Here is a 25,361-nt window from a genome sequence, read left to right on the forward strand (position 1 = left end):
CGCCATTCATCTGGTTGCTTGTGGTGTTAATCCACCCCCCCCCCCCCGTGGGTTAAATACACACGTCTCATCACCTTAAATCCATCTGTATCGGAGTAGCAGGATTATGCCACAACTCCCCCGGGGGTAAAGGGCACTACAGTGAGCCCAATGATTCTAGCTTAATTACCTCGTATTTTTWATTGTGCGTCTAAATTTCTTTGTGTGCGCCTACATTTTTTCAAATTAGGTACACACGTGCTCCTTGTAAATAAAACGTAGTTGATTCCCCCAATGTCCTACAGTAAAAAAAATAATTTAATGTTACAGACACGCATTGGTCAGTTTATTAGGTACACCACCCTGTTCACAAAAATGGTTCGCTCCTACAGACAGGCCACTGAGTATTAAGGTATTTTAACGTTTTATTGACACAATTAGGATAGTAATGTAGATGGGGAGATCGATGAGAGGGATAAAGCAGAGAATGTGAGTGGAGGAACGGGGGGCTGGGAATCGCTGCACCCAGGGACAAATGTGGTCTGGGGGCGGCGTCACTACAACTAGGACAGCACTACAACTAGACCAGCCAACGGCACAGTTCGATTGTATTTTGAGTGGAACATTCCTTTAAAACCCAATATGGCCTCCCTGGTGGCGCAGTGGTCTAGGGCACTGCATCGCAGTGCTAGCTGTGCCACCAGAGACTCTGGGTTCGCGCCCAGGCTCTGTCGCAGCCGGCCGCGACCGGGAGGTCCGTGGGGCGACGCACAATTGGCCTAGCGTCGTCCGGGTTAGGGAGGGTTTGGCCGGTAGGGATATCCTTGTCTCATCGCACACCAGCGACTCCTGTGGAGGGCCGGGCGCAGTGCGCGCTAACCAAGGTAGCTAGGTGCACGGTGTTTCCTACGACACATTGGTGCGGCTGGCTTCCGGGTTGGAGGCGCGCTGTGTTAAGAAGCAGTGCGGCTTGGTTGGGTTGTGTTTCGGAGGACGCATGGCTTTCGACCTTCGTCTCTCCCGAGCCCGTACGGGAGTTGTAGCGATGAGACAAGATAGTAATTACTAACAATTGGATACCACGAAATTGGGGAGAAATGGGGGTAAAATATTTAAAAAATAATAACAATTTTTTTTTTTTTTATATATATGGTTCAGGGTTCAAATCTCCATCAGGGTGCAGTCCCTAAAGTATTCCTATCCGTGAGCATGGCTTTCAATGCAGCTGGTTGAAGAATTACACAACAGTCTAGCTCTCAATACAATACTCGACTAATGAGACAATTCAGTAGGATTATCTGTATAATAGAATAATACACTGCAGTAATTATGAGTTGTAATCCATCAAGAATCTCCCATTTTTCAAAGGCAATGACTGTGGTAACTTAACTCGTCCTGTTTTCTAATTTAAACATATGAGCGAGCGAGAGAGAGATTTCTGTCTGGCAAACAGCAACAATTATAATGAGAGCCCAACCGATATTTTGGTTCACACTCATTAAAAATCGTTCAATTTTGGCCTTTTAAAGCTATATCGCTATCGGCCGATAACCGATATTCAATAAATAGGATGGAAAAAGGGAATCTAATGCTTATCTGAACCATTATCATGATGTGTCATTATTGTCACAATGTATGAAATCAACATTGGAAGAAGCATAGTTATTGGATATTTGTTATTTTGGATGGCAATTTATGAGAATTCAGTGTGGAAAAATGTAACTTTTTAATTTTCCCACTGTAAACAGTATATCGGCATACATATCGGTATCTGTAAGTTTTGCCCCCCCCCCCCCTAAAAAAACCAGAATCAGACCCAAAATAGCATATCGGTCATAGGGCTGTGACAGTAATTGAATAACCATGTAACTGACAGTGGACGGAGACTGTCATGAAAATAATTGTTTAATTAGGCTTAAATTCATTCTAGTATTTTATTAACTTTATTTCCATGTAGATAAACTTTAACTAATAGCAGGAATGTTTGCTAACTTTGTTTATTACACTTTCTACATCTCCTCCTCTTTCCAACTTTCCTTTGATGCTCGAGCAGCTAATCGCGCAGGGGTGTAGAATGCTATAGGCCATGGCACTGCAATAATATTTTTTTTTTTTTATGTGTGGAGTTGATGGGTGGCTCGTTTTGATTGCTTGCTAGTAAATAAATAAATCTATCTTTAAAAAAAAAGGTTGGATGTGTCAGACTATTCATTAATTATTCAACAGCAGTCGACAAGGTTGTTCTGGCTCTGAAGCCTATAATGAACTAACTGTCAAATGGACAATGTGCCAATCCTCTCCAACATGGCATGGTACAATTTCATATGGAATCTTTTCTTATTTTATAGACTAATCAAAGCTGATCAGGCCCAGTCCTGGCAGATATGCTGTTGTAGGCGAGACAAAAAAAAAAAATTCCACCCTCCTATCCCCGCAAAGTAGAATAGTAGCCTATGAACACCCATGTGGTAGCCTACCATTTGTAAAACACGCAATTTACTGTTTATCCCYGTKATTTGGTTACATTCATTTATGTTAATCCATGTATTAATAACAGTAATTTACCGTTCTCATTTTCAGAGTGGAAACGTTGTTAGCAGAGTTCAAAACCTGCTACACTTGTGAGAAACAAGTTTCGATTTTTTTCACTCAACACAATCTGCTAAATACAGTGCATTTGGAAAGTATTCAGACCGAATTACAGCCTTATTCTAAAATTGATTAAATAAATGTTTTCCCTCATCAATCCACACACACACACACAATACCCCATAATAACGAAGCAAAAACAGGTTTATATATTTTTGCTAATTTATTTTAAAAAATTKAAATGAAATATCACAGTTACATAAGTATTTCAGACACTTTACTCAGTACTTTGTTGAAGCACCTTTGGCAGCAATTACAGCCTCAATTCTTCTTGGGTATGATGCTACAAGCTTGGCACACCTGTATTTGGGGAGTTTCACCCATTCTTCTCTGCATATATTCTCAAGCTCTGTCAGGTTAGATGTGGAGAGTCGCTGCACAGATATTTTCAGGTCTCTCCAGAGATGTTCGATCGGATTCTAGTCCGGGCTCTGGCTGGGCCACTCAAGGACATTCATAGACTTGCACCGAAGCCACTCCTGCGTTGTCTTGGCTGTGTGCTTAGGGTCATTGTCCTGTTGGAAGGTGAACCTTAGTCCCAATCTGAGGTCCTGAGCGCTCTGAAGCTGGTTTTCATCAAGGATCTCTCTGTACTTTGCTCCATTCATCTTTCCTTCGATCCTGACTAGTCTTCAAGTCCCTGCCAATGAAWAACATCCCCACAGCATGATGCTGCCACCACCATGCTTCACCGTAGGTATGGTGCCAGGTTTCCTCCAGACGTGATGCTTGGCAGTCAGGCAAAAAGTTAAATCTTGGTTTCATCTGACCAGAGAATCCCGTTTCTCAAGCGTGCTTCCATCTGGCCACTTTCATAAAGGCCTGATTGGTGGAGTGCTGCAGAGATGGTTGTCCTTCTGGAATGTTCTCCCATCTCCACAGAGGAACTCTGGAGCTCTGTCAGAGTGACCATCAGGTTCTCTAKATAAAATTCCTTCGACCTCATGGCCTGGTTTTCGCTCTGACATGCACTGTCAACTGTGGAACCTTAAAAAGACAGGTGTGTGCCTTTCCAAATCATATCCAATCAATTGAATTTACCACAGGTGGACTCCAATCATGTTGTAGAAACATCTCAAGGATGATCAATGTTAACAGGATGCACCTGACCTCAATTTCGAGTCTCATAGCAAAGGGTAGGGTATTTCCGTTATTTATTTATTTTTAACATTTGATAAAATTTCTAAAAGACTGTTTTCYCTTTGTCATTATGTGGTATTGTGTGTAGATTGATTAAATTATTTTCCCTCATCAATTTCAGAATAAGGCTGTAATGTAACAAAATGTGGAAAAAAGGAAGGGGTCTGAATACTTTCCGAATGCACAAATTATAATACTTCATACTTTCATTGTCAATTCATTATCTTAAAGCCTACTTTCTTGAAAAGGTAGGCCTAGGTTTTTAAAAACATTTTCAGGAAAAATATTTTCTTGTGTGTCTGACATACGCTGGTGGCTTTGATTAACGGGTGCTTTTACAGCGGTCTGCGTGTGTGAGATTGCTGATTCTCTCTATAGGCCTACATGTCCATTCAGAAAGTGTCCTAAAGTAGCCTGTCTAGACTCCATCTGTTTAATAAGAATCAAATGCCTCTTTTCAGTYGCTTAGGCTACATTATTTCACTAAGATGTCCTCTCTCTGAAGAAAATGTGTTAATGCCACTGATATCGAATGACCTCAGCATGGTTTGTGACGTTATGCAAATGTTTCGGGGAAAGTGGAAATAAACTTKTTTTGAATGGTTTTGTGCGTCGAAATAGGACCAGTATTTAAAAACATATGCAGAAAAGCCAACAGGTAGGCATATATCTTTATTTTGACTCCATTAATGTTGCATCAATACAAAAACGCGACAGATCCTCTCCAACCTGGCATTTCTTAATTTGTTGAGGAATAATAACAATAATGAAATGCTACGATAATAACGAATAATAATGGTTTGTTTCAAGTAGGTTTTTATTAAGATGCATATCCATGTAAACAAGTGTACAAACAGAATTGTGACCTCCCCTTTTTTTGACCCCCCTGAACAGTTATGTCGGTGACCACGTACATTGGCCAGGCCAATTACCGTAACCTCAAATTCCAAGACCGTAACAGCCCTAATCGGTCGGGCTCTCATTTTAATTACATACAGTGCCTTGCAAAAGTATTCATTCCCCTTGGCATTTTTCCCATTTTGTTGCATTACAAACTGTAATTTAAATAGATTTTTATTTGAATTTCATGTAACGGACATACAAAAAATAGTCCAAACTGTTGAAGTGAAATTATATGCATATGTATTCACCCTCTTTGCTATGAAGCCCCTAAATAAGATCTGGTGCAACCAAATACCTTCAGAAGTCACATAATTAGTTTTTAAAAAGTCCACCTGTGTGCAATCTAAGTGTCACATGATCTCAGTATATATATACACCTGTTCTGAAAGGCCCCAGAGACTGCAACACCACTAAGTAAGGGGCACCACCAAGCAAGCGCACCATGAAGACCAAGGGGCTCTCCAAACAGGTCAGGAACAAAGTTGTGGAGAAGTACAGATCAGGGTTGGGTTATAAAAAAATATCCAAAACTTTGAACATTCCACGGAGCACCATTAAATCCATTATTAAAAGATGGAAAGAATATGGCAACAGAACAAACCTGCCAAGAGTGGGCTGCCCACCAAAACTCACGGACCAGGCAAGGAAGGCATTAATCAGAGGCAACAAAGAGACCAAAGCTAACACTGAAGGAGCTGCAAAGTTCCACAGTGGAGATTGGAGTATCTGTCCATAGGACAACTTTAAGCAGTACACTCCACAGAGCTGGGCTTTATGGAAGAGTGGCCAAAAAGAGCCATTGCTTAAAGAAAAAAATAAGGAAACACGTTTGGTGTCAGCCAAAAGCCATGTGGGAGACTCCCCAAACATATGGAAGAAGGTACTTTGGTCAGATGAGACAAAAATTTTGCTTTTTGGCCATCAAGGAAAACGCTATGTCTGGCGCAAACCCAACACCTCTCATCTCCCGAGAACACCATCCCCCCAGTGAAGCATGGTGGTGGCAAAATCATGCTGTGGGGATGTTTTTCCATCGGCAGGGACTGGGAAACTGGTGAGAATTGAAGGAATGATGGATTGCGCTAAATATCTGGGAAATTCTTGAGGGAAACCTGCTTCAGTCTTCCAGAGATTTGAGACTGGGACYGAGGTTCACCTTCCAGCAGGACAATGACCCAAAGCATACTGCTAAAGCAAAACTCGAGTGGTTTTAGGGGAAACATTTAAATGTCTTGGAATGGCCTAGTCAAAGCCCAGACTTCAATCCAATTGAGAATCTGTGGTATGACTTAAAGATTGCTGTACACCAGCGGAACCCATCCAACTTGAAGGAACTGGAGAAGTTTTGCCTTTTAGAATGGGCAAAAATCCCAGTGGCTAGATGTGCCAAGCTTATAGAGACATACCCCAAGAGACTTGCAGCTGTAATTGCTGCAAAAGGTGGCTCTACAAAGTATTGACTTTGGGGGGGTGAATAGTTATGCACGCTCAAGTTCTGTTATATTTGTCTTATTTCTTGTTTGTTTCACAATTAAAAATATTTAGCATCTTCAAAGTGGTAGGCATGTTGTGTAAATCAAATGATACAAACGCCAAAAAGATATATTTTAATTCCAGGTTGTAAGGCAATAAAATTGTAAAAATGCCAAGGGGGGTGAATACTATCGCAAGCCACTGTATTCTTACATTAACATCCACTGTGGGGTAGTGACAGAAACTACAAGTGTGTATGTGTGTGTGTACGTGCGTATCTGTATAGGTGTGCATCTGGGGTACAATGTCATGTTTTAACTACTTTGTCCTGTCACGCTGGGAGGCCTAGTGGGACACTGCCTGCATGCCAACACACACACCCGACAGCGAGCTAGTGGGCTGTAAAATTAAAACGTCCCCTCTCCCGCAATCCCATTGTTTTGCTTATACGACACTCCCTTGCATAATGGTAATAACAACACACAATAATGGCCCCTAACTCAAAGCTGCATTCAGGCAGTGCTTGGTGGTCTAAGGGTGGTAAATGAGTTTGGTTTGGAAGCACTGTCCGGTTCATTGGTGGTGCTAGTGGAGAGCTGGTATAAAAACGGGTGTGGGTGTTATAAAACACACAGCAGGTGAGAGTGTAGTAGCCCCTTACACTCGTACCAGTATACAGGTTGAAAATGGCAGATTTGGGCACTGATAAATGCCTAAATTGGAACACAGTGGCTGTACAGTAACATGCTATAAATTACGTCAGAGCTCTGGCTCTCCGCTTCACAGCGCTCTATGGGTWTTGACTGACAGATGATCTGAACTTGAACACCTCGCATAATAAGATGTTGCCCCCATCCCTCCTGCTAATTAAGCAACTTTTTGTTTTTTTGGGGTCTGACTGAGGGAAATTATGTTAATTAAGAGATGGGTTGCACAAGCAGTAGTTCAGAGAGCAGCTGTYGAAGAGCCGAGAGGCAGGAAAGACCAGAGTCAGGCATGTGTACTAAATTATGTGAGTTACGACCAGGACGTCTGGCACCCGCTTRATTGAACTCAACCACCTGAAACAAATAAAAAGGTGGCTGGAGGTCACAGAGACCTCTACTGAGAGAGTCCATACTACACTGGGGAGGGAAGTGTGCTAGTCCACACACTGCTGGAGAGGGAAATGTACTAGTCCACATACTACTAGGGAGGGAATATATTTCCAAAACACTTTCCAACTGAAAATATATTTCAAATGTATTTTCTGAAGCAAAGACTCAAATGTGTTTCCTAATAAATCACTGCAAGTGTGCGAGTACAACATCAGAACCAAATGTGCTGTGATAGAAAGCATTATGGCACTCTTGTTTTGTGGATCTGTGGTGCCCATCGGATAATTTTTATGGAGAAGAACAGAGAAGCTCAGTTCTTGTGACTTGTTAAAAAGGACATTCTACTCCAAAATGTTTTTGGTTTTTTATTATCCTGACACCATCTAAAATATAATTTCCACATCCAGAAATGAGCCAAATAACATACTGGTAAAATAATTTGTTAGCGTTATTTTAACATATTGGACCATGCATATAGCCTATGCATGGTCKATATTATCAGATATGCTATTAGCAATAAGCATCATCACCTGTAGCCCAATTTATGCAGCATAGCGGCTATAAATAGTCTGAAGCATGGTGCTGCCAATCATTTAACTACCGGTAGTTAGCATCCCACTGAATTGTATGTCACAGAAATCTTGCATAAACAAAATTAATATAATGTAGGCCGACCTGTTAGGGTAACACGCCTGTACTTCTCACAGAAACCACTTTGTCACTTTATGTCACCATTAGTTAAATAGATCAACTATTCTACTATGGGATAACAGATTTTTCCATTACTCGTTTTGTTTGCAGAGGAAAAGTATATGTGGACTGTTCTAGCATCTTCAAAGTGCGCCTCAGCAAAACATTGTTTGGGCCGTGGCAGCGCCACAGCTAAATGACTGTAGCAGAAACACTGACACCAAGCACTAATCAAAATACACAAAGAAATGGTTAATTGACCACAAAAAGCAYCATTTTGCYATGGCCATCTCAATCTCAAGACTTAAAKCCCYRTGAAAWCCTGTGGTTTGAATTGAAGTGGGCAGTCCAGAAGAGCAGACGAAGGATCTGGAAATATTCMGTATGGAGAAATGATCTAAGATCCCTCCCAACGTGTTCTCCAATCTCATAAAACATTTTAGAAAAAGGCTCAGTGTCATTATCCTTGCAAGTGGACAACAGCAGTGCCAATAACTTTGACCCTTTTGTACTACTTGTTAAAACAAAATCTCTTCCTCTGAGCAATTGTATTAGTATAAAATAATCCCCCCACAAAAAAGTAGCATACAATATATCTCAGTATTTGTCTGGCAGGTTGGCAGGTAGATGTGCTGACTTGGACTCCAGTAAGGACAGCGAGTGCACCAATTTGTTTGAGAGTGAATTGTTTGTCACAGAAAGTTACGTTTAACAGGCTAGAACCTATTTAGTTCAATTTAAAAAATAGTATCGGGTGTATTTCTCGATGGCCTGTATAGGTCCAGAAAAATACATCAGTTAATGTTTGTTTTAATTATTTTTTTTACTACTCTGCCTGAAAGCTCTATCTCTGCGACACGGATTTAGTTCCTTTGTCTCTTCCCATGGAGGCTTCCCCGTTCAGGGGAAATAGCGAGCATTTAAATGCGCTGCAGGAGCTGTATTTACTATGCTCTCTTCTGGGAAACAATGTGGACCGACCGGAATTCTGATGCAACAATATTTTACTCACGGAGGACATAAGGGAAGAAGTGGCTACTCTTAGCAAACAGATTAAAAGCTTGCACAATATACTGGGGAAAGTTTAGTTTGGTTTATTAGGATCCCCATTAGCTACTGAACACTCAGCAGCAACTCTTCCTGGGGTCCACATAAAACGTACAAATACATGACAAAGTACAGAACAGTAATCGACAAGAACAACATAAAATATTACATTAAAAATAAAATAAGAGTTATATATATAGCAGATATTCCCAAACTGGGGTACGTGTAAATAAAAATACATTACATTTTTTCTTTTACATTACTTCACATTATCAAACAGTACATTTATATTTTCCAACAGGGCTATACATTTGGGCGAGTTTTTTTCTCTCACCTGAGTAGCCTCGTTTCACTGTCAAAAATACAATTAAACCATCTAGTGTTCAGCGAAATAAAAACAATGTCAAATACAGGTAGCCTAGTCAAATAATTAACATAKAATCACATTAYCRGTTACTCTCTCYCGGGTAACCTTCACTCTTGCYCAGACATAGAAATGAAACATGACAATTTGAAAAATAAGTCACAGAATTTTTTGCCGCGAGAATAAAGACGACTTTCGAGTAGTAAGACATGTATAAAAGCAACAGAAACCATTAATAAGAAGGGGCTAGAAGCGTCTTATATGGTGAGCTACCGAGTGGCTAGGACAGGCAAGCCCCATACTATTGTGGAGGACTTCATTCTTCCTGCTGCCGCGGATATGGCTGGGACAATGCTGGGGGAAAAGGCCCAAAAAACTATACAGACAATGCCTTCACCAAACAACACTTGTTTCACGACGCATTATTGACATGGCAGGAGATGTTTTGAAGGAATTACTGCTTTGCATTCAAGCCAGTGAATTATATGCATTACAGCTGGATGAGTCAACAGACGTGTCGGGCCTGGCACYGCTCCTGGTATGGCTCCTGGTATATGTCCGTTATGTTTATGGGGGGTAAATTAAGGAAGACATCCTCTTCTGCAAACCACCGGAAACGAGGACAACATGAGAGGATATTTTTAAAAGTACTGGACAGCTTTGTGACATCCAATGGACTTTGGTGGTCAAGATGTGTTGGTATCTGTACTGATGGTGCAAAAGCCATGACAGGGAGACATAGTGGAGAGGTAACGCGCGCGCAAAGAGTTGCTCCCGACGCCACTTGGGTACACTGCAGCATCCACCGAGACGCTCTTGCTGCCAAGGGAATGCCTGACAGCTTGAAAGACGTTTTGGACACTACAGTGAAAATTGTTAACTTCGTTAAAGCAAAGCCCCTGAAATCTTGTGTATTTTCTGCATTATGCAATGATATGGGCAGGGACCATGTAACATTTGTACAACAAACAGAAGTGCGCTGGTTATCAAGGGACAAAGTGTTGACACTTTTTTTTTTTATTATTGAGAGATGAGCTTAAAGTTTTCTTTACTGAGCATAATTTTCACTTGTCTGACCGCTTGCATGATGACAAGTTTCACACACGACTGGCCTATCTGGGTGACGTTTTTTCTCACCTGAATAATCTGAATCTAGGATTACAGGAACTCTCCGCAACTATATTCAACATGCAGGACAAAATTGAGGCTATGATTAAGAAGTTGGAGCTCTTTGCTGTCTGCATTAACAAGGACAACACACAGGTCTTTCTYTGATTGTATGATTTTTTGTGTACAAATGAACTTAAGCTTACGGACAATGTCAAATGTGATATAGCAAAGCACCTGAGTGAGTTTGGGTGCGCAATTACGCAGGTACTTTCCCGAAATGGACGACACAAACAACTGGATTCGTTATCCCTTTCATGCCCTGCCTCCAGTCAACTTACCGATATCTGAGCAACAGAGCCTCATCGAAATTGCAACAAGCAGAGTTTCTTGCCTTGGCAAATCACACTGTTAAGACACTGATGCCCTTTGCAAACACGTACCTACGTGAGAGTGGATTCTCGGCCCTCACTAGCATGAAAACTAAATACAGAGACAGACTGTGTGTGCAAAATGATTTAAGACAGACTCTCTACAATACAACCAAACATTGCAGAGTTATGTGCATCCTTTCAAGCACACCCTTCTCATTAACCTGTGGTGAYTTATTCACAATTTTGATGAACAAATAAGGTTTTATATGTAAGATGGATAAATAAGGAGCAAAATTATTTATTCTTATTATATGTGCCCTGGTCCTATAAGAGCTCTTTGTCACTTCCCACGAGCCAGGTCGTGAGAAAAACTCACACTCATTCTTATGTTTAATAAATGGATTGTATAGTGTGTGTTGCAGGCTTACAATGACAAAAACATTTGAGAGTGCGCTGACCCTGGTGCTAGAGGGGGGTACACAGCTGGAGGTTGAATGTTTGAAGGGGTACGGGAATATAAAAAGTTTGGGAACCACTGATATATAGGACAGAAACTAGAGAAAACGAAAATACTATTTACACACTATTGGATCAGTCTAAAACTTTGCACATACACTGCTGCCATCTAGTGGCCAAAATCTAAATTGCGCCTGGACTGGAATAATACATTATGGCCTTTCTCTTGTATTTCAAAGATTATTTTTTTKTTTTTTTAAACAAARGCATGTTTTTTTTCTTTGTATTATCTTTTACCAGATCTAATGTGTTATATTCTCCTACATTCATTTCACATTTCCACAAACTTCAAAGTGTTTCCTTTCAAATGGTATCAAGAATATGCATATCCTTGCTTCAGGTCCTGAGCTACAGGCAGTTAGTTTTGGGTATGTCATTTTAGGCGAACATTTTAAAAAGTGGCGGATCCTTAATTAAACCAACGGTGACATTTTGGTAATATCTGAAACTTGGCTAAATAAGACTGTGCTGGATACTGATGTGTTTCTGGCTAGTTATGTTTTTAGACCTGACAGATGTGGAGGTGTCACCATATTTACAAAGGACAACTTAAATGTTAATGCATCTCTCACACTCTCTGTCCTTTAGCAATTTTAATGTCTAGTCTAGTCCTAAACTTGCGCTAGTGGGAATTTATCGCCCTCCCTCTGCCTCAACATGTGCTTTTAGCCAATTGTCTGACCCTACGATCTAACTATGCTTAATCTGAAGTAGACATTTGGGGTGATCTTAATTTGGATTGGTTGATGCCAGTTACTGATAGATTTTGCTCAGGCTGAAAAATATCTGCACTAACTCAGCTGATAACTGWACCAAACTGCCCCAACTTTAAAACACCCTGAAAAATCTACTCATTTAAATATTATTTTGACAAAATGCCCCTCAAATATACAGCCTATGGAATGTTTGCTAATGAGTTCAGTGACATTTGAACCCCCCCTTGACTGCATAAGAGATGCAAAGCTACATAAATCTCCTCCTCGCATTATTACAATGAGAAATTATTGGAATTTCAATGAGCAACAACTTTTGTCTGATATGGAATTGTTTGAATGGGGGGGGGGGGTTGTGTCAAATATCTCTGACTCGGATAGGCACTAAATTGTTTTACTTCTTTGCTCAACTCTATTGCAGATAAACATGTTAGTTCAAGAAACTAAGGATAAGGGATAGAGCTTATCCCTGGTTCACACATGAACTATCAGAGAAAATTCAGGAGAGAAATTTAGCTTGGGCTAAGGCAAGGCTGATTGATTCTAAGTCTGACTGGCTGTCCTTTAGACGCTCCAGAAATAGATATCTATCCCTTGTTAGAAAAGCAACATTTTATCAAATGGTATGTCACATGCGCCAAATACAACAGGTGTAGAATTTACTGTAAAATGCTTACTTTACAAGCCCTTAACCAACAATGCAGTTCAAGAAATAAAGTTAAGAAAATATTTACTAAATAAAGTAAAGTAAAAAAAAAAAAGTAATAAAAAGTAGCACAAAATAACAATAACGAGGCTATATACAGGGGGTCCCGGCACCGAGTCAATGTGCGGGACTACAGGTTAGTCAAGGTAATTTGTACATGTACACTACCATTCAAAAGTTTGGGATCACAAACAAATTTCCTTGTTTTCCATGAAAACATACATTAAATGAGTTGCAAATTTAAATAGGAAATATAGTCAAGACGTTGACACGGTTATAAATAATGATTTTTAATTGAAATAATAATTGTGTCCTTCAAACTTTGCTTTCATCAAAGAGTCCTCCATTTGCAGCAATTGCAGCTTTGCAGACCTTTGGCATTCTAGTTGTCAATTTGTTGAGGTAATCTGAAGAGATTTCACCCCATGCTACCTGAAGCACCACCCACAAGTTGGAATGGGTTGATGGGCACTTCTTACGTACCATACGGTCAAGCTGCTCCCATAACAGCTCAATAGGGTTGAGATCCGGTGACTGTGCTGGCCACTCCATTATAGACAGAATACCAGCTAACTGCTTCTTCCCTAAATAGTTATTGTATAGTTTGTAGCTGTGCTTTGGGTCATTGTCCTGTGGTAGGAGGAAATTGGCTCCAATTAAGCGCCGTCCACATGGTATGGCATGGCATTGCAAAATGGAGTGATAGCCTTCCTTCTTCAAGATCCCTTTTACCCTGTACAAATCTCCCACTTTACCACCACCGAAGCACCCCCAGACAATCACACTGCCTCCACCATGCTTGACAGATGGTGTCAWGCAATCCTCCAGCATCTTTTCTGCATCTCACAAACGTTCTTCTTTGTGATCCGAACACCTCCAACTTAGATTCGTCTGTCCATTACACTTTTTTCAGTCTTCTTCTGTCCAGTGTCTGTGTTCTTTTGCCCATCTTAATCTTTTCATTTTTTTGGCCAGTCTGAGATATGGCTTTTTCTTTGCAACTCTGCCTAGAAGACCAGCATCCCTGAGTCGCCTCATCACTGTTGATGTTGAATATCGGTGTTTTGTGGGTACTATTTAATGAAGCTGCCAGTTGAGGACTTGTGAGGGGTCTGTTTCTCAAACTAAACACTAATGTACTTGTCCTCTTGCCCAGTTGTGCAACGGGMCCTCCCACTCTTCTTTCTATTTTGGTTAGAGCCAGTTTGCGCTGTACTGTGAAGGGAGTAGTACACAGCATTGTATGAGCTCTTCAGTTTCTTGGAAATTTCTCGCATGGAACAGCCTTCATTTCTCAGAARAAGAATAGACTGACGAGTTTCAGAAGAAAGTTATTTGTTTCTGGCCATTTTGAGCCTGTAATCGAACCCACAAATGCTGATGCTCCAGATACTCAACTAGTCTAAAGGCCAGTTTTATTGCTTCTTTAATTCAGGACAAGAGTTTTCAGCMGTGCTAACATAAATGCAAAAGGGTTTTCTAATGATCAATTAGCTTTTAAAATTATAAACTTGGATTAGCTAACACAACGTGCCATTGGAACACAGGAGTGATGGTTGCTGATAATGGGCCTCAGTACGCCTATGTAGATATTCTTTCCTGATAAAGAACCTTGAGTTAAGTGGGGGGYTTCTTGACGTGGCATCCACGGTTCTTCAGAATTCTAAAAGATTCTTGAAATGTATGGAAGCCTGAAGATGTGACACTTTCATAGCACACAGCAAATTGGCCAGCGTTAATTAGTTAATTTTTCAGTGTAACATTTCTAGTGTTGATTCAGGAGTTAAATTAACACTAAGTGGTGTAAAAGAACCCCAGTGATGGTGTTACTAACCAGAGTTTAACCAAAACCACAGCCATCATTATCATATTTCCCAGCATGCTCTATTGCAGGTAGATTTTTTTCATTGTGTGTTTCAATATCCATGTTTTGATTGATTAATCTTCTGCTTCCAAATATAAACAACACATTTTTCTAAACTAATCCAATCTGTTACTTGGACTTATTGCACCTGATACTGAAATGTTTGTTCCAGTTTAAATGATTTAGGTAGTGTCATACTTTAGTCTTCCCAACCCTGGCAGTCATTCTGAATGCAGGTTGTAAGTGAATAAAAATTCAAAATGTTAGATATCCCTCCTCTGGCTGGATTTCAATAGGAATTACACAACTTTACAAGCCAGCATTATGTGACTTGCAGGCCTGATGTGATCTGTAAACCATGAGTTTTAGGGTAAAACTAGGCCCTCAAAAGAAGGCCTTACAAACTATGTAGTGTATTGTATTAAATAATTACATTTTAACAATAACATATTCACATAGGATTTTACTTGGTGAAGGCCACAGTGCTGAAAATTAATGAATATAACAATCATGTCTCTGTCACTAGCAAACACAGTCAAGGGTGGTACTGGTAACTAAAATGCACTCGAAAGGCACCTTGGGAGATATGCAAGTGAGGATCAACACCTTATTTGCTTAAAATAAGGTATTGCGTGTGTGGTTCTTCAAAGAACCATCCCATTTAAGGTTATTCAAAGAACCTAGAATGGTTACCCTATGGCATCACTCTTAAGAACTTTATTTGGTTCCAACCTGAACCTTTATTTTTAATAGTGTACTATAAAACATTTTATTTTCGCATACCCATAATGCCTAATATTTAGAACACAAGTATGGGTATTCAGACACGGCCATTGACTGGCTTCTGGTCCCTGTGATACGGGGGTTATAAGTTATATGCAGTAGAAGTATGGACACTGACACACCATCCCTATAAAGCCTTATTTGAGCTCATAGACACCTGCTTGTCAATGGGGTGTGTGTTACAGGTGAGTGTTTGTATATCACATAATATTCATGTCCAGTTAGCACGAAATAGGGGGGCATTTGAAACAGGGCAGTACAACACAACCAACTTGTCTAAAAACACACTATTTCCCAGGATTCCCTTGGATAACAATGGCGGCTCACCTGACAATGTCCATGGCCTGGTAGATGATTTCTGATTGGTCCACCCCAATGACCATCTTGGCTCCCGCTCTGGCGGCGAACATAGAAAGGATGCCCGTCCCACAGCCCACATCTAGCACCACCTGCAGTATAGGAGGTAGAAGTGCACCTTTAATCCACAAAAGGAAACTTCCCCTTCCTTATAACTAGTAAAGGATTGGCTGATTAGCGTGTTAACTTCTTATGGCTGCAGGGGCAGTACTGAGTAGCTTGGATGAAAGGTGCACAGAGGTGCCCAGAGTAAACGGCCTGCTCCTCAGTCATAGTTGCTGATATATGCATATTATTATTAGTATTGGATAGAAAACACTCTGAAATTTCTAAAACTGTTTGAATTATGTCTGTGAGTATAACWTGGATTTTTTCTGAGGCTGGTAGATTTTCAACCAAGCCCATTGAAATTACAGCGATATATGGATCCGTTTTCACGTCCTACGGCTTCCACTAGATGTCAACAGTCAATATAACTTTGTCTGATGACTCTACTGTGAAGGGGGGCCGAAGGAGACAGGAATGAGTAACCACTGCCATGAGGTGACCACGCTTTGACCACGCGCGTTCACGAGAGAGGCAGCTCCGTTCCATCGCTCAACTGAAGTCAATGTAATTCTCCGGTTGGAACGTTATTCAAGATGTAAGTAAACAACATTCTAAAGATTGATTCAATACATCGTTTGACATGTTTCTACTGTTACGGAACTGTTACGGAACTTTTGGACATTTCGTCACGTTTTAGTGAACGTGCTTTGTGACTTTGGAATTGTTACCAAACGCGCTAACCAAAGTAGCTAATTGGACATAAATAACGGACATTATCGAACAAATCAAGCATTTATTGTGGACCTGGGATTCCTAGGACTGCATTCTGATGAAGATCATCAAAGGTAAGGAAACATTTATCATGTAATTTCTGGTTTCTGTTGACCCCAACATGGCGGCTAATTTGGCTATTGTTCTGAGCTCCGTCTCAGATTATTGCATGGTGTGCTTTTTCCGTAAAGTTTTTTTGAAATCTGACACAGCGGTTGCATTAAGGAGAGGTATATTTATAATTCCATGTGTATAACTTGTATTATCATCTACATGTATGATGAGTATTTCTGTTGAAACGATGTGGCTTTGCACTATCACTGGATGTTTTTGGAACTAGTGAATCTAACGCGCCAATGTAAACTCAGATTTTTTTATATAAATATGAACTTTATCAAACAAAACATGCATGTATTGTGTAACATGAAGTCCTATGAGTGTCCTCTGATGAAGATCATCAAAGGTTAGTGATTAATTTTAGCTATATTTCTGCTTTTTGTGACTGCTATCTTTCGCTGGAAAAATGGCTGTGCTTATTGTGGTTTGGTGTGACCTAACATAATCGTTTGTAGTGCTTTCGCTGAAAAGCATATTTGAAATCGGACATTTTGGTGGGATTAACAACAAGATTATCTTTAAAATGGTATAAGAAACATGTATGTCTGAGGAATTTAAKWTATGAGATTTCTGTTGTTTTGAATTTGGCGCCCTGCACTTTCACTGGCTGTTGTCATATCATCCCGTCACCGGGATTGCAGCCATAAGAAGTTTTAAGAAGGGTAGATGTTCTAACAGGGYTGTAGACCAGGGGTGGCCAATAATTTAGTCCCGAGTGCCACACCGGGAATTAAATTCAGCGGACCGATTTGTTCGTCAAAGGAAAAAGGGCTGGTATTCGAAAAACATACACTGTAGGTCCATTATAATTTCGATATACTTGCTATCTAGTTAAAAGGCGTTCAAGAGTGGCCAGGAATGTTTTTTTTAATGGCCAGTGAAGTCAGAAACACAATTTTTCCTGTGTTTACTTCCACACAAGGAGGTTGGAATAATACTGTGAAATTGTGAAAATTATGATAATMCCCTTTTAGTGTAAGCTTTTTGAAAAGACCGCCTGAAATTTCAGACTGTTTTGGTAGGATGGAGTTTTGACCTACCTGTTGACATCTGAGAAGGAGCTACGGGAAAAGGACTGAGCTKCACACAAAACAGCAAACCCATAGCRCTCGTAATACAATCCATTTTCAACTTCCCTCACAAACATTTCTCCCTCTGATATACTCCTATCCTGTGACCTGGCTGGTCTAGTGAKATGGGTTCGAATCCASCCTACAGCCCTTTGATACAATCTCTATCTTCTCCCACTGTCGMTCTCTTTCACTATCTGTASAAWGAAAATCTGAAAATACCGTAAAAATATATTTTCAAGAGATACTTATTTCTGGAACGCTGAAGGACCATACTGGGGGCGAGGTGCAGGAGAGGAGCCAGAGTGTTTATCACAATGACAGGGGTTGCGGCAGGTCAACACAACCCTTATCCACCGCCACTCCGATGACAGGGATAACAATACCCAGACCAAACCCTGCGCTTCTTCTTCCTGCAACCGTCCCGTTTCCTACCCATTCTCTCCCATCCCTAACCCCTTTGACTGAAAAATTGCTCTACCACTCTCCACCCTCCCTCTTCCCCCTCCCCCCCCCCCGCCTATCCTCTACCCCCTCCCTCAGGGCATACCCGGTGGCAGCACATAAGTGATGGCCTTGGAGATGGACGCTGCCTGCTTCCAAATGACAGTGCAGGGTTGGAAGGGTGGCAATAAGGGGGTTGGTGTGCGCTCGTTATCAGCCCTCCACAGTCCCGGGCCGAGAGGCGCGTAATAAAGTTGCAGTGTTTTAAACGAGGCGCCGTCACCGCCATAGCAATTTACATTTTAAAACCTGCACTGCCAAGTTCTTTGCTCACCTTGTCCTTGAACACTTCRGGGTTGAGGTACATGAAGTCCCTGTAGCTTTCTGTGCGGACTTTATCCTGAGAGGAAGGAACAAAGGACATTCAGGTCATCCATTACCACGGGCAGAGAAAACATCATCATAGAGCATGTCTTCAGAAACAACATAACAAACGGAAACAAATTATCCAGTCACCCGAGACCAAGGTGTGTGTGTGTCACAGTCGGGCGGACGGACGGTTGTATGTCTATGAGGGGAGATTACATGTTTGTGCTTGTATGTGGTGTCATCTCGCGGAATCAGAGCTGACTGGGGATTTGACTCCACGGAAAATGAGTACAATGCTTGCTAGGCTGAGAAATCCCCCCCCCAAAAAAGTAGACTCATTCTAACATAGAAATAGAAAGGACTGGCATCGTTTCAACAATTCCATGTGGAATCTGGTTGGTCAGGACGGGCTAATTAACCTGCCAATCAAATCCTTACGCTTTTCAGAGGGAGGACCTTTACGTACCCATGAAACACACATTTAAAACGCACAACTTATCCACACTTATTTCGGATGATGCCTTCGCATGCTGTTGGTGTGTTGACAGAAACACAACAAACCACCAAATGTTTTGCCAAATTACAGTCGAATCCCAATAGGAGCGGTTTCCCAGAAACAGAGATTCTCCATTGAGCTTGCTTTTAGTCCAGGACTAGGTTTAATAGTGTCAAGGAAACCACCCCCACCCCATGGTGTTGAAATAAATTACAAATCAATTAGAAGTTTAAAATCGGATCTGTTCCAAAGACTGCTTCTACATCTGCACTGCTTGCTGTTTGGGGTTTTAGGCTAGGTTTCTGTACAGCACTTTGTGACATCGGCTGATGTAAAAAAGGGCTTTATAAATACATTTGATTGATTGATCTGACATGAAACCTGACCTCATATTCATTATATTAGTCTGACATGAGGAGTGGCGAAGGATCCTTGGAGCAAGGATGATTGAAAACCAGAGCTTCTAGTAATAGAGAATTGATTCTTCAAGATTTATCTTTGATAACTTGCCCGGAGAAACAGACTGAACTTAGATGATGGGGCAGGGAAGGAAGTGGGAGGGTTAAATGGTGACTCACTTTCTCTCTCGCCCTGTCTTAAGCACGCTCTCGTTCACACACCGTGACCAACAGTGATCCACTTTATGGCAGCCCATAAAAGAGTTGACGATCTTCTACCGCAAACGTGGTTCCTCTTTCCTCCGAGGAATGGTTTTTGATGGAGTTTAGTCTGATGTGTATACATGTATGACGCAAACATTAACAGTGCTAAGCACCAATCAGAGAGAGGGAACGGATCATGTCGAAGCACTGCGGTAAGTGAGAGAGGAAGAGAGGGTTGACCACCTAGCATTCCATCCCACACCTCCCCTTCCACACACGCAACTTATAATGCTGAAGAAGTGTGAAATACAATCACCACATCTCAAATCCCCACCATGTTATAGTAATGCTGATGTTTCGCATGAGAGCTCACTCCTTATTGCTGACTTGTCACCGAGAAAAACGTCATGTCATCAACATCATAGTTTGCATAGAGACGATAATTTTCATTTTATGCTACATCGAGCCTTTGGGATTAACCGCACTGCTAAACCTGCGTCCCTCCTCTCTCTGCAGTGGCTACTGAATTAAGAAGAAGAGTACATGAGTGTATGCATATGCGCAGGCATGCCATTGTGGTAGCGGACCTTAAGCATCTCCTCATGGATGCTGTAGTGGCCATATGAGCTGAAGTAGGCCTCGTCCTCGTCCTCCCGGAGCTCAGCCACTGCGCCAAAGGACCCGGTGCCCCGACCCACATCCGCATTCAATACTAGACCCTGGGCCAGCAACCTGAAACAAATACCATAGTATTTTACAACAGAGCAGGATGAGGTTGCCCCTAGACCCTGATCTTAGGTCAGTTTTGCACCCCCCCCACCTTGGTTTAACGTTCAGATTGGCTGTTCCTAGATCAGCACTTACGGCAAACTTCTATCCGGAATGTATTGGAACAGATTTACCGCAGCACAGTCACACACTTACAGCACCAACCGCACAACCTTCCGACAGGACATAGCAGTAAATGGAAAGAGAGCATCTATATCCCCCCCCACTCCCCCTCTATGCAGCAGTGGAATTTTCCCTCCCTTCTCCTTTTCCTCCTAAACAAAGGAAAGGCCTCTGCAATACTGAGTTCACTGAGTCCCTCTGCTGGCCGCAGGTGGGAGGTGCATGTGTGAGAATGAGAAACASCAGTGCCATCAAATGCAGGGATCCATCTGGTCGCAAAATGCGACCCTTTGACTTGACTGTGCAAGTTTTTAAAAAATGTATTGGTCACATCAGTGCCATCTGCAAATTCTAGGTGGTTACTTCACTCCAACCTTTGTATTTTTGTGGCGGCTAAAACTGATTTGGTCAAACAGTAAAGTCCATTACCCTGGCCTGATTCCTTAATGAAAGTTTCTGCCCTGCCCCTGTACCAGTTTCACTGGTAGCTGCTGTGATGAGACACACTCACTCCTTCTCCCACTGAGTGCCCCAAGGAGAGGAATAGAAAATGCGTTTTGATTGCGCAATTGAGGACACTGGAGGCCGTCATTGTAAATAAGAATTTGMTCTTAACTGACTTGCAGTTAGAGTTAAATAAAAGGTCAAGTAAAACATTTATTAAAACATACTATACATCAGAGGTCAGGGTCTCTTGATTCGGTCGTGTCAGGTGAACTGTTGTGTCCTCACCTTTGTTCTGATCATTTCCCAAAAAGGAAAAGGCGCAACGCTCGCTTACCATTAAAAACACATTTTCTTGAAGCAACTATTAAAAGCTTAAATAAAATAATGTGTTTTCAATGGTGGTTGAGCACCTTCCAATACTTCCCCTTTCAATTGCTACCATGGTTATGCATACGCTTGTCATATTTTTTCTGTTCGAAATTTTACCCTATCCATATAGGCCAATTCCCTCGAGTGTAAAGGGTTAATGTAGTAATTTGTATTTCTGTAATAATATCAGAAGTGGTAGTAGTGGTGATGCTAATGACAGTAGTAGTAGTAAGTAGCAGTAATTAACAGAAATGTTAATAGTAGTGTGGGCAGCACTGACTTGAGTTTGTGTAGGTCGTCCATGGCTCTGGCCAGGGCCTCCTCTGTGCGCTGGGCCCTCTCCTCTGCAGCCTGGGCCCTCTGCAGAAGAGCATCAGAGGAGCGGCTGGCTTCACACTGGCCCCCAGTAGAGGGGCCAGCCAACATCCCCGTCCCCTCACACAGTTCTTCCAGATCTAACAAAAGGGAGACTCACTTGAACACATTTCAAAAACGGGAAGATAATGACTGCCTACTCTACTAACAGTACTGTGTACAATCGCATCTCTGCCCAACATACAATTCTCCCAACCTCCTTTGTGTGAACCATGCCAGTAACGTCACCCCATGCAAATTTCCAGTCACAATGAAGCACTAATGGGTTGCACCAACTCAAATAATACCAGATAAATGAAAACAGCACTGCAGTTTCACTCTGTTTATATGAACAGCTTAAAGCCMTTGTTGGTTTTAAACAGGTTCAAGTTGTTCTTTAAAACAACATCGGATATTGATGCAAAACCCCACATCTGGTGAAAACATTCTAAATATACCTGCAATGCAGTTACCCTTTATCTGCACTTGATTAAATTGAGGCCTTTGAGTTGAACAATGAACCTGTGAAAGCCAGTACCTATCTGCAGTAAGGGGTCATCCTGTAAAGCTGGCCTCATGTACTCATCACTCTCCCAGGGAATAGAACACTCAGGCAGCGTAGACAAGCTCTGCCCACTGCACTTCTGCAAAKACAAACACACAGSCATTATTGTCCATGAACWTGGAAAACCAGGGATGTATTTGGGACGACATAGAAAGGCGAACTGTTTTAACGATAAAAAGACACAGAAGTAACATTTCGGAGGTTCGAGAACCTAACATTCATGATTAATSAAATCATAGCTATAAAGGATCTAMGAAAAATACTATTGAACGTCTATAATTATGTTTTTGTTTACATGCGTGTTGGAAACGGCTCCTGCAAACTGCATGCTTGCAATAATATCAGCAATAGGGCTTCCCACACAAGATAGGCCCAAAGATAATTCTGATGTTTTCAATATTCCTGATATTAAATCCCTGGAAAGGTCTTTTGGGGGAAGGATGTTTGGCATARATTTGAAATCTGTATCCAAAATAATAACACATGAAAGTTGGGAAATGTGTGACAATACAATGATTAGCTTGTAGATACTACAAAGCCAGTGTGGTGTCATTTGAAACCTTATCGGATGCTCTGAAATATGAGTACTGTTTAGACACAATTTCTTTCAATTAATTTATGGATGAAAAAAAAAAAAATACCCTTCCTGATTTTATTCCTAACTTTGATTATTTCTCAGTCATTATTTTGGATGCCGATTTCAAAAGGCATGCCAAGCATCCTTCCCGCATTTGCCTGTTCTATGGATTTCCTTTCCGTAAGATCCAAAACATTATACACTGAACAAAAATATAAAAGGCAACGTGAAACAATTTCAACGATTTGACTGAGTTACAGTTCATATAAAGGAAATCAGTCAGTAAAAATAAATYAATTAGGCCCTAATCTATGGACTATGCCCTCCCAGGCCCAGCCATGGGTGGGCCTGGGAGGGCAAAGGCCTACCCACTTTGGAGCCCCCCCGGACGATCCCGCAGGTGAAGAAGCCAGATGTGGAGGTCCTGGGGTGGTGTGGTTACATGTGGTCTACGGCTGCGAGGCCAGTTGGACGTACTGCCAAATTCTCTACAACTACACTGGAGGCGACTTATTGAAGAGAAATGAAAATAAAATGTTCTGCCAACAGCTCTGGTGGACATTCCTGCAGTCAGCATGACAGTTGCACCCTCCCTCAAAACTTGAGACAACTGTTGCATTATGTTGCGAGACAAAATTGCACATTTTAGAGTGGCCTTTTATTGTCCCCAGCCAAATACACCTGTGAAATGATCACGCTGTTTAATCAGCTTCTTGATATGCCACACCTGTCAGGRGGATGGATTATCTTGGCAAAGGAAAAATGCTCACTAACAGGGARGTAAACAAATGTGTGCACCAWAWTTGAGAGAAATACGTTTTTTGTTCATAGGAAAAATGTGTGGGATCTTTTTTTTTCAGCTTAAGAAACCAACACTTTACATGTTGCGTTCTTTCTATCAGGTAGTCTAAACARCTGTTCTTTTGCAATGACAATTTCTATAAAATGTCTAACCTCAATCTCAACTTCGAGAGACGACTACACTTCCAAATGACAAGAAGCAAGCATGAGATCTGGGTCATTACTATTTTACCCGGACCATGCTTTGGCCAAAGATCTGAAGTCCCTCTGTATCAAAACACAATAAGGGATGGGACATGTGCTTACCTCTGTCCGTATGTAGTTTATCATCTTGATGTAGCCATAGTCATCTAATTCTACGGGGAAGGATTTTAACAACGTCAGATGAGGAGGATGGATTATATCATGACCTTAAAACAATGATAACTCTTTATAAGAGAAGTTTGCTAACTTACTGTGTTTCTTAACCACTTCTACAAGATCGACTTGATGCTCTACTAGGCAGTGTTGTAGTGTTTCTGGTCCAGAATTTGACATCCTGAGAAAACATGAGGGWCAAGATAGTTTTTTTAAGCAATTCACTGATACATTTAATCTGGTGTGAAATAGTTCTCTCTCTCTGAAAGTGTTGATGGTAAAAATATATGATACACACTTGTCACAGAATAAGCAAGTAACTTGAACGTTGTTGTCATTGGACTCCATCCACTGCCACTGTTCCTCATTATCACTGTCTGAGAGATCGGGCACATCGTCCCCTGCACCACCGTCGTGATCTGTCACAGTGTCAGCAAAGGTGTCAGGCAGCACAGATAGGTACATTATAATCATCTTTTGTGTCAGTGTCAAACATTGCATGAACTGGTTGTAGCCAACGGGCATTCCCATTACAAGTTCAACCACATTTTTTCAATGCATGTTTCGTTTAATATGAGTTAACGTGGTAATCCAAAAAGCTGCATGGAGTATAGTCAATACAAGCTCAGCTATCAAGCTGGTTAGTTAGTTTGCATACCGGTATATGAAATGCGTTAGCTAATTTAGCTAGCTAGAGACACACGCAACATTACAATACTACAAATTAACAACTATTTTAATAACAAAATATCCCAATTACAATATGATGACCGTTCTCTGTAGTGCACCATTCAGTATTTCTATTATTATAGTTTTCTATCACTATTTACGTATCTCACGTGTACCTGTGTATTCCGCCATGCTGTCTCCTTGGTTTCAGCAGTGTACACGCTGCTTCCGGGTCTAGTTCCAACGTGTACTTACAGACAGTGGCCACTAGGGGGTCAACAACTTCTTCTTCTTCTATGAGGTTTAACGGCGGTTGGCATCCAATTTGTTGCATTACCGCCACTTACTAGACTGGAGTACAACTCTCTTATACTTTACTTGAAAAATAAAAATATACTAAATAAAATAGCCTACTATCTAACACTATACTCACTCATTTCAAAATTATTAAAATAAAATGAACACCTCCCTACTCCACTAATTAAATGTATTCACTCCTACCTCTTGCCATCACCCTGAAAGGATGGGCCATCACCACTTAACACGTCCTGTAACTCTTCTGATGTCAAGTCTCGCACACCAAAATACCTCTCTGCAGCTGCTACCACAACCTCAATCTGAGACTTCTGATCCATCCCTGCAGTACAATTAA

At 41.2% G+C, this 25,361-nt stretch overlaps 1 protein-coding gene across 1 annotated transcript in view; it reads right to left on the bottom strand.

The window, feature by feature from the left end:
* Positions 1–24,989, bottom strand: part of prmt3 (protein arginine methyltransferase 3) — a 107,379-nt gene extending 82,390 nt beyond the window's left edge. Inside the window, exons 1-9 of the mRNA XM_024002522.1 lie at positions 24,886–24,989; positions 24,339–24,459; positions 24,139–24,221; positions 23,990–24,039; positions 22,279–22,384; positions 21,667–21,841; positions 20,267–20,411; positions 18,547–18,612; positions 15,733–15,854 (exon numbers count right to left, since the gene is read on the bottom strand). Coding sequence (XP_023858290.1) covers positions 15,733–15,854; positions 18,547–18,612; positions 20,267–20,411; positions 21,667–21,841; positions 22,279–22,384; positions 23,990–24,039; positions 24,139–24,221; positions 24,339–24,459; positions 24,886–24,901 — 884 coding nt within the window. The 5' untranslated portion in view covers positions 24,902–24,989. The remainder of the gene's footprint in view (positions 1–15,732; positions 15,855–18,546; positions 18,613–20,266; positions 20,412–21,666; positions 21,842–22,278; positions 22,385–23,989; positions 24,040–24,138; positions 24,222–24,338; positions 24,460–24,885) is intronic.
* Positions 24,990–25,361: the final 372 nt, after the last annotated feature.

Source organism: Salvelinus sp. IW2-2015, linkage group LG15 (assembly GCF_002910315.2).
Source record: "Salvelinus sp. IW2-2015 linkage group LG15, ASM291031v2, whole genome shotgun sequence".
NCBI lineage: Eukaryota > Metazoa > Chordata > Actinopteri > Salmoniformes > Salmonidae > Salvelinus > Salvelinus sp. IW2-2015.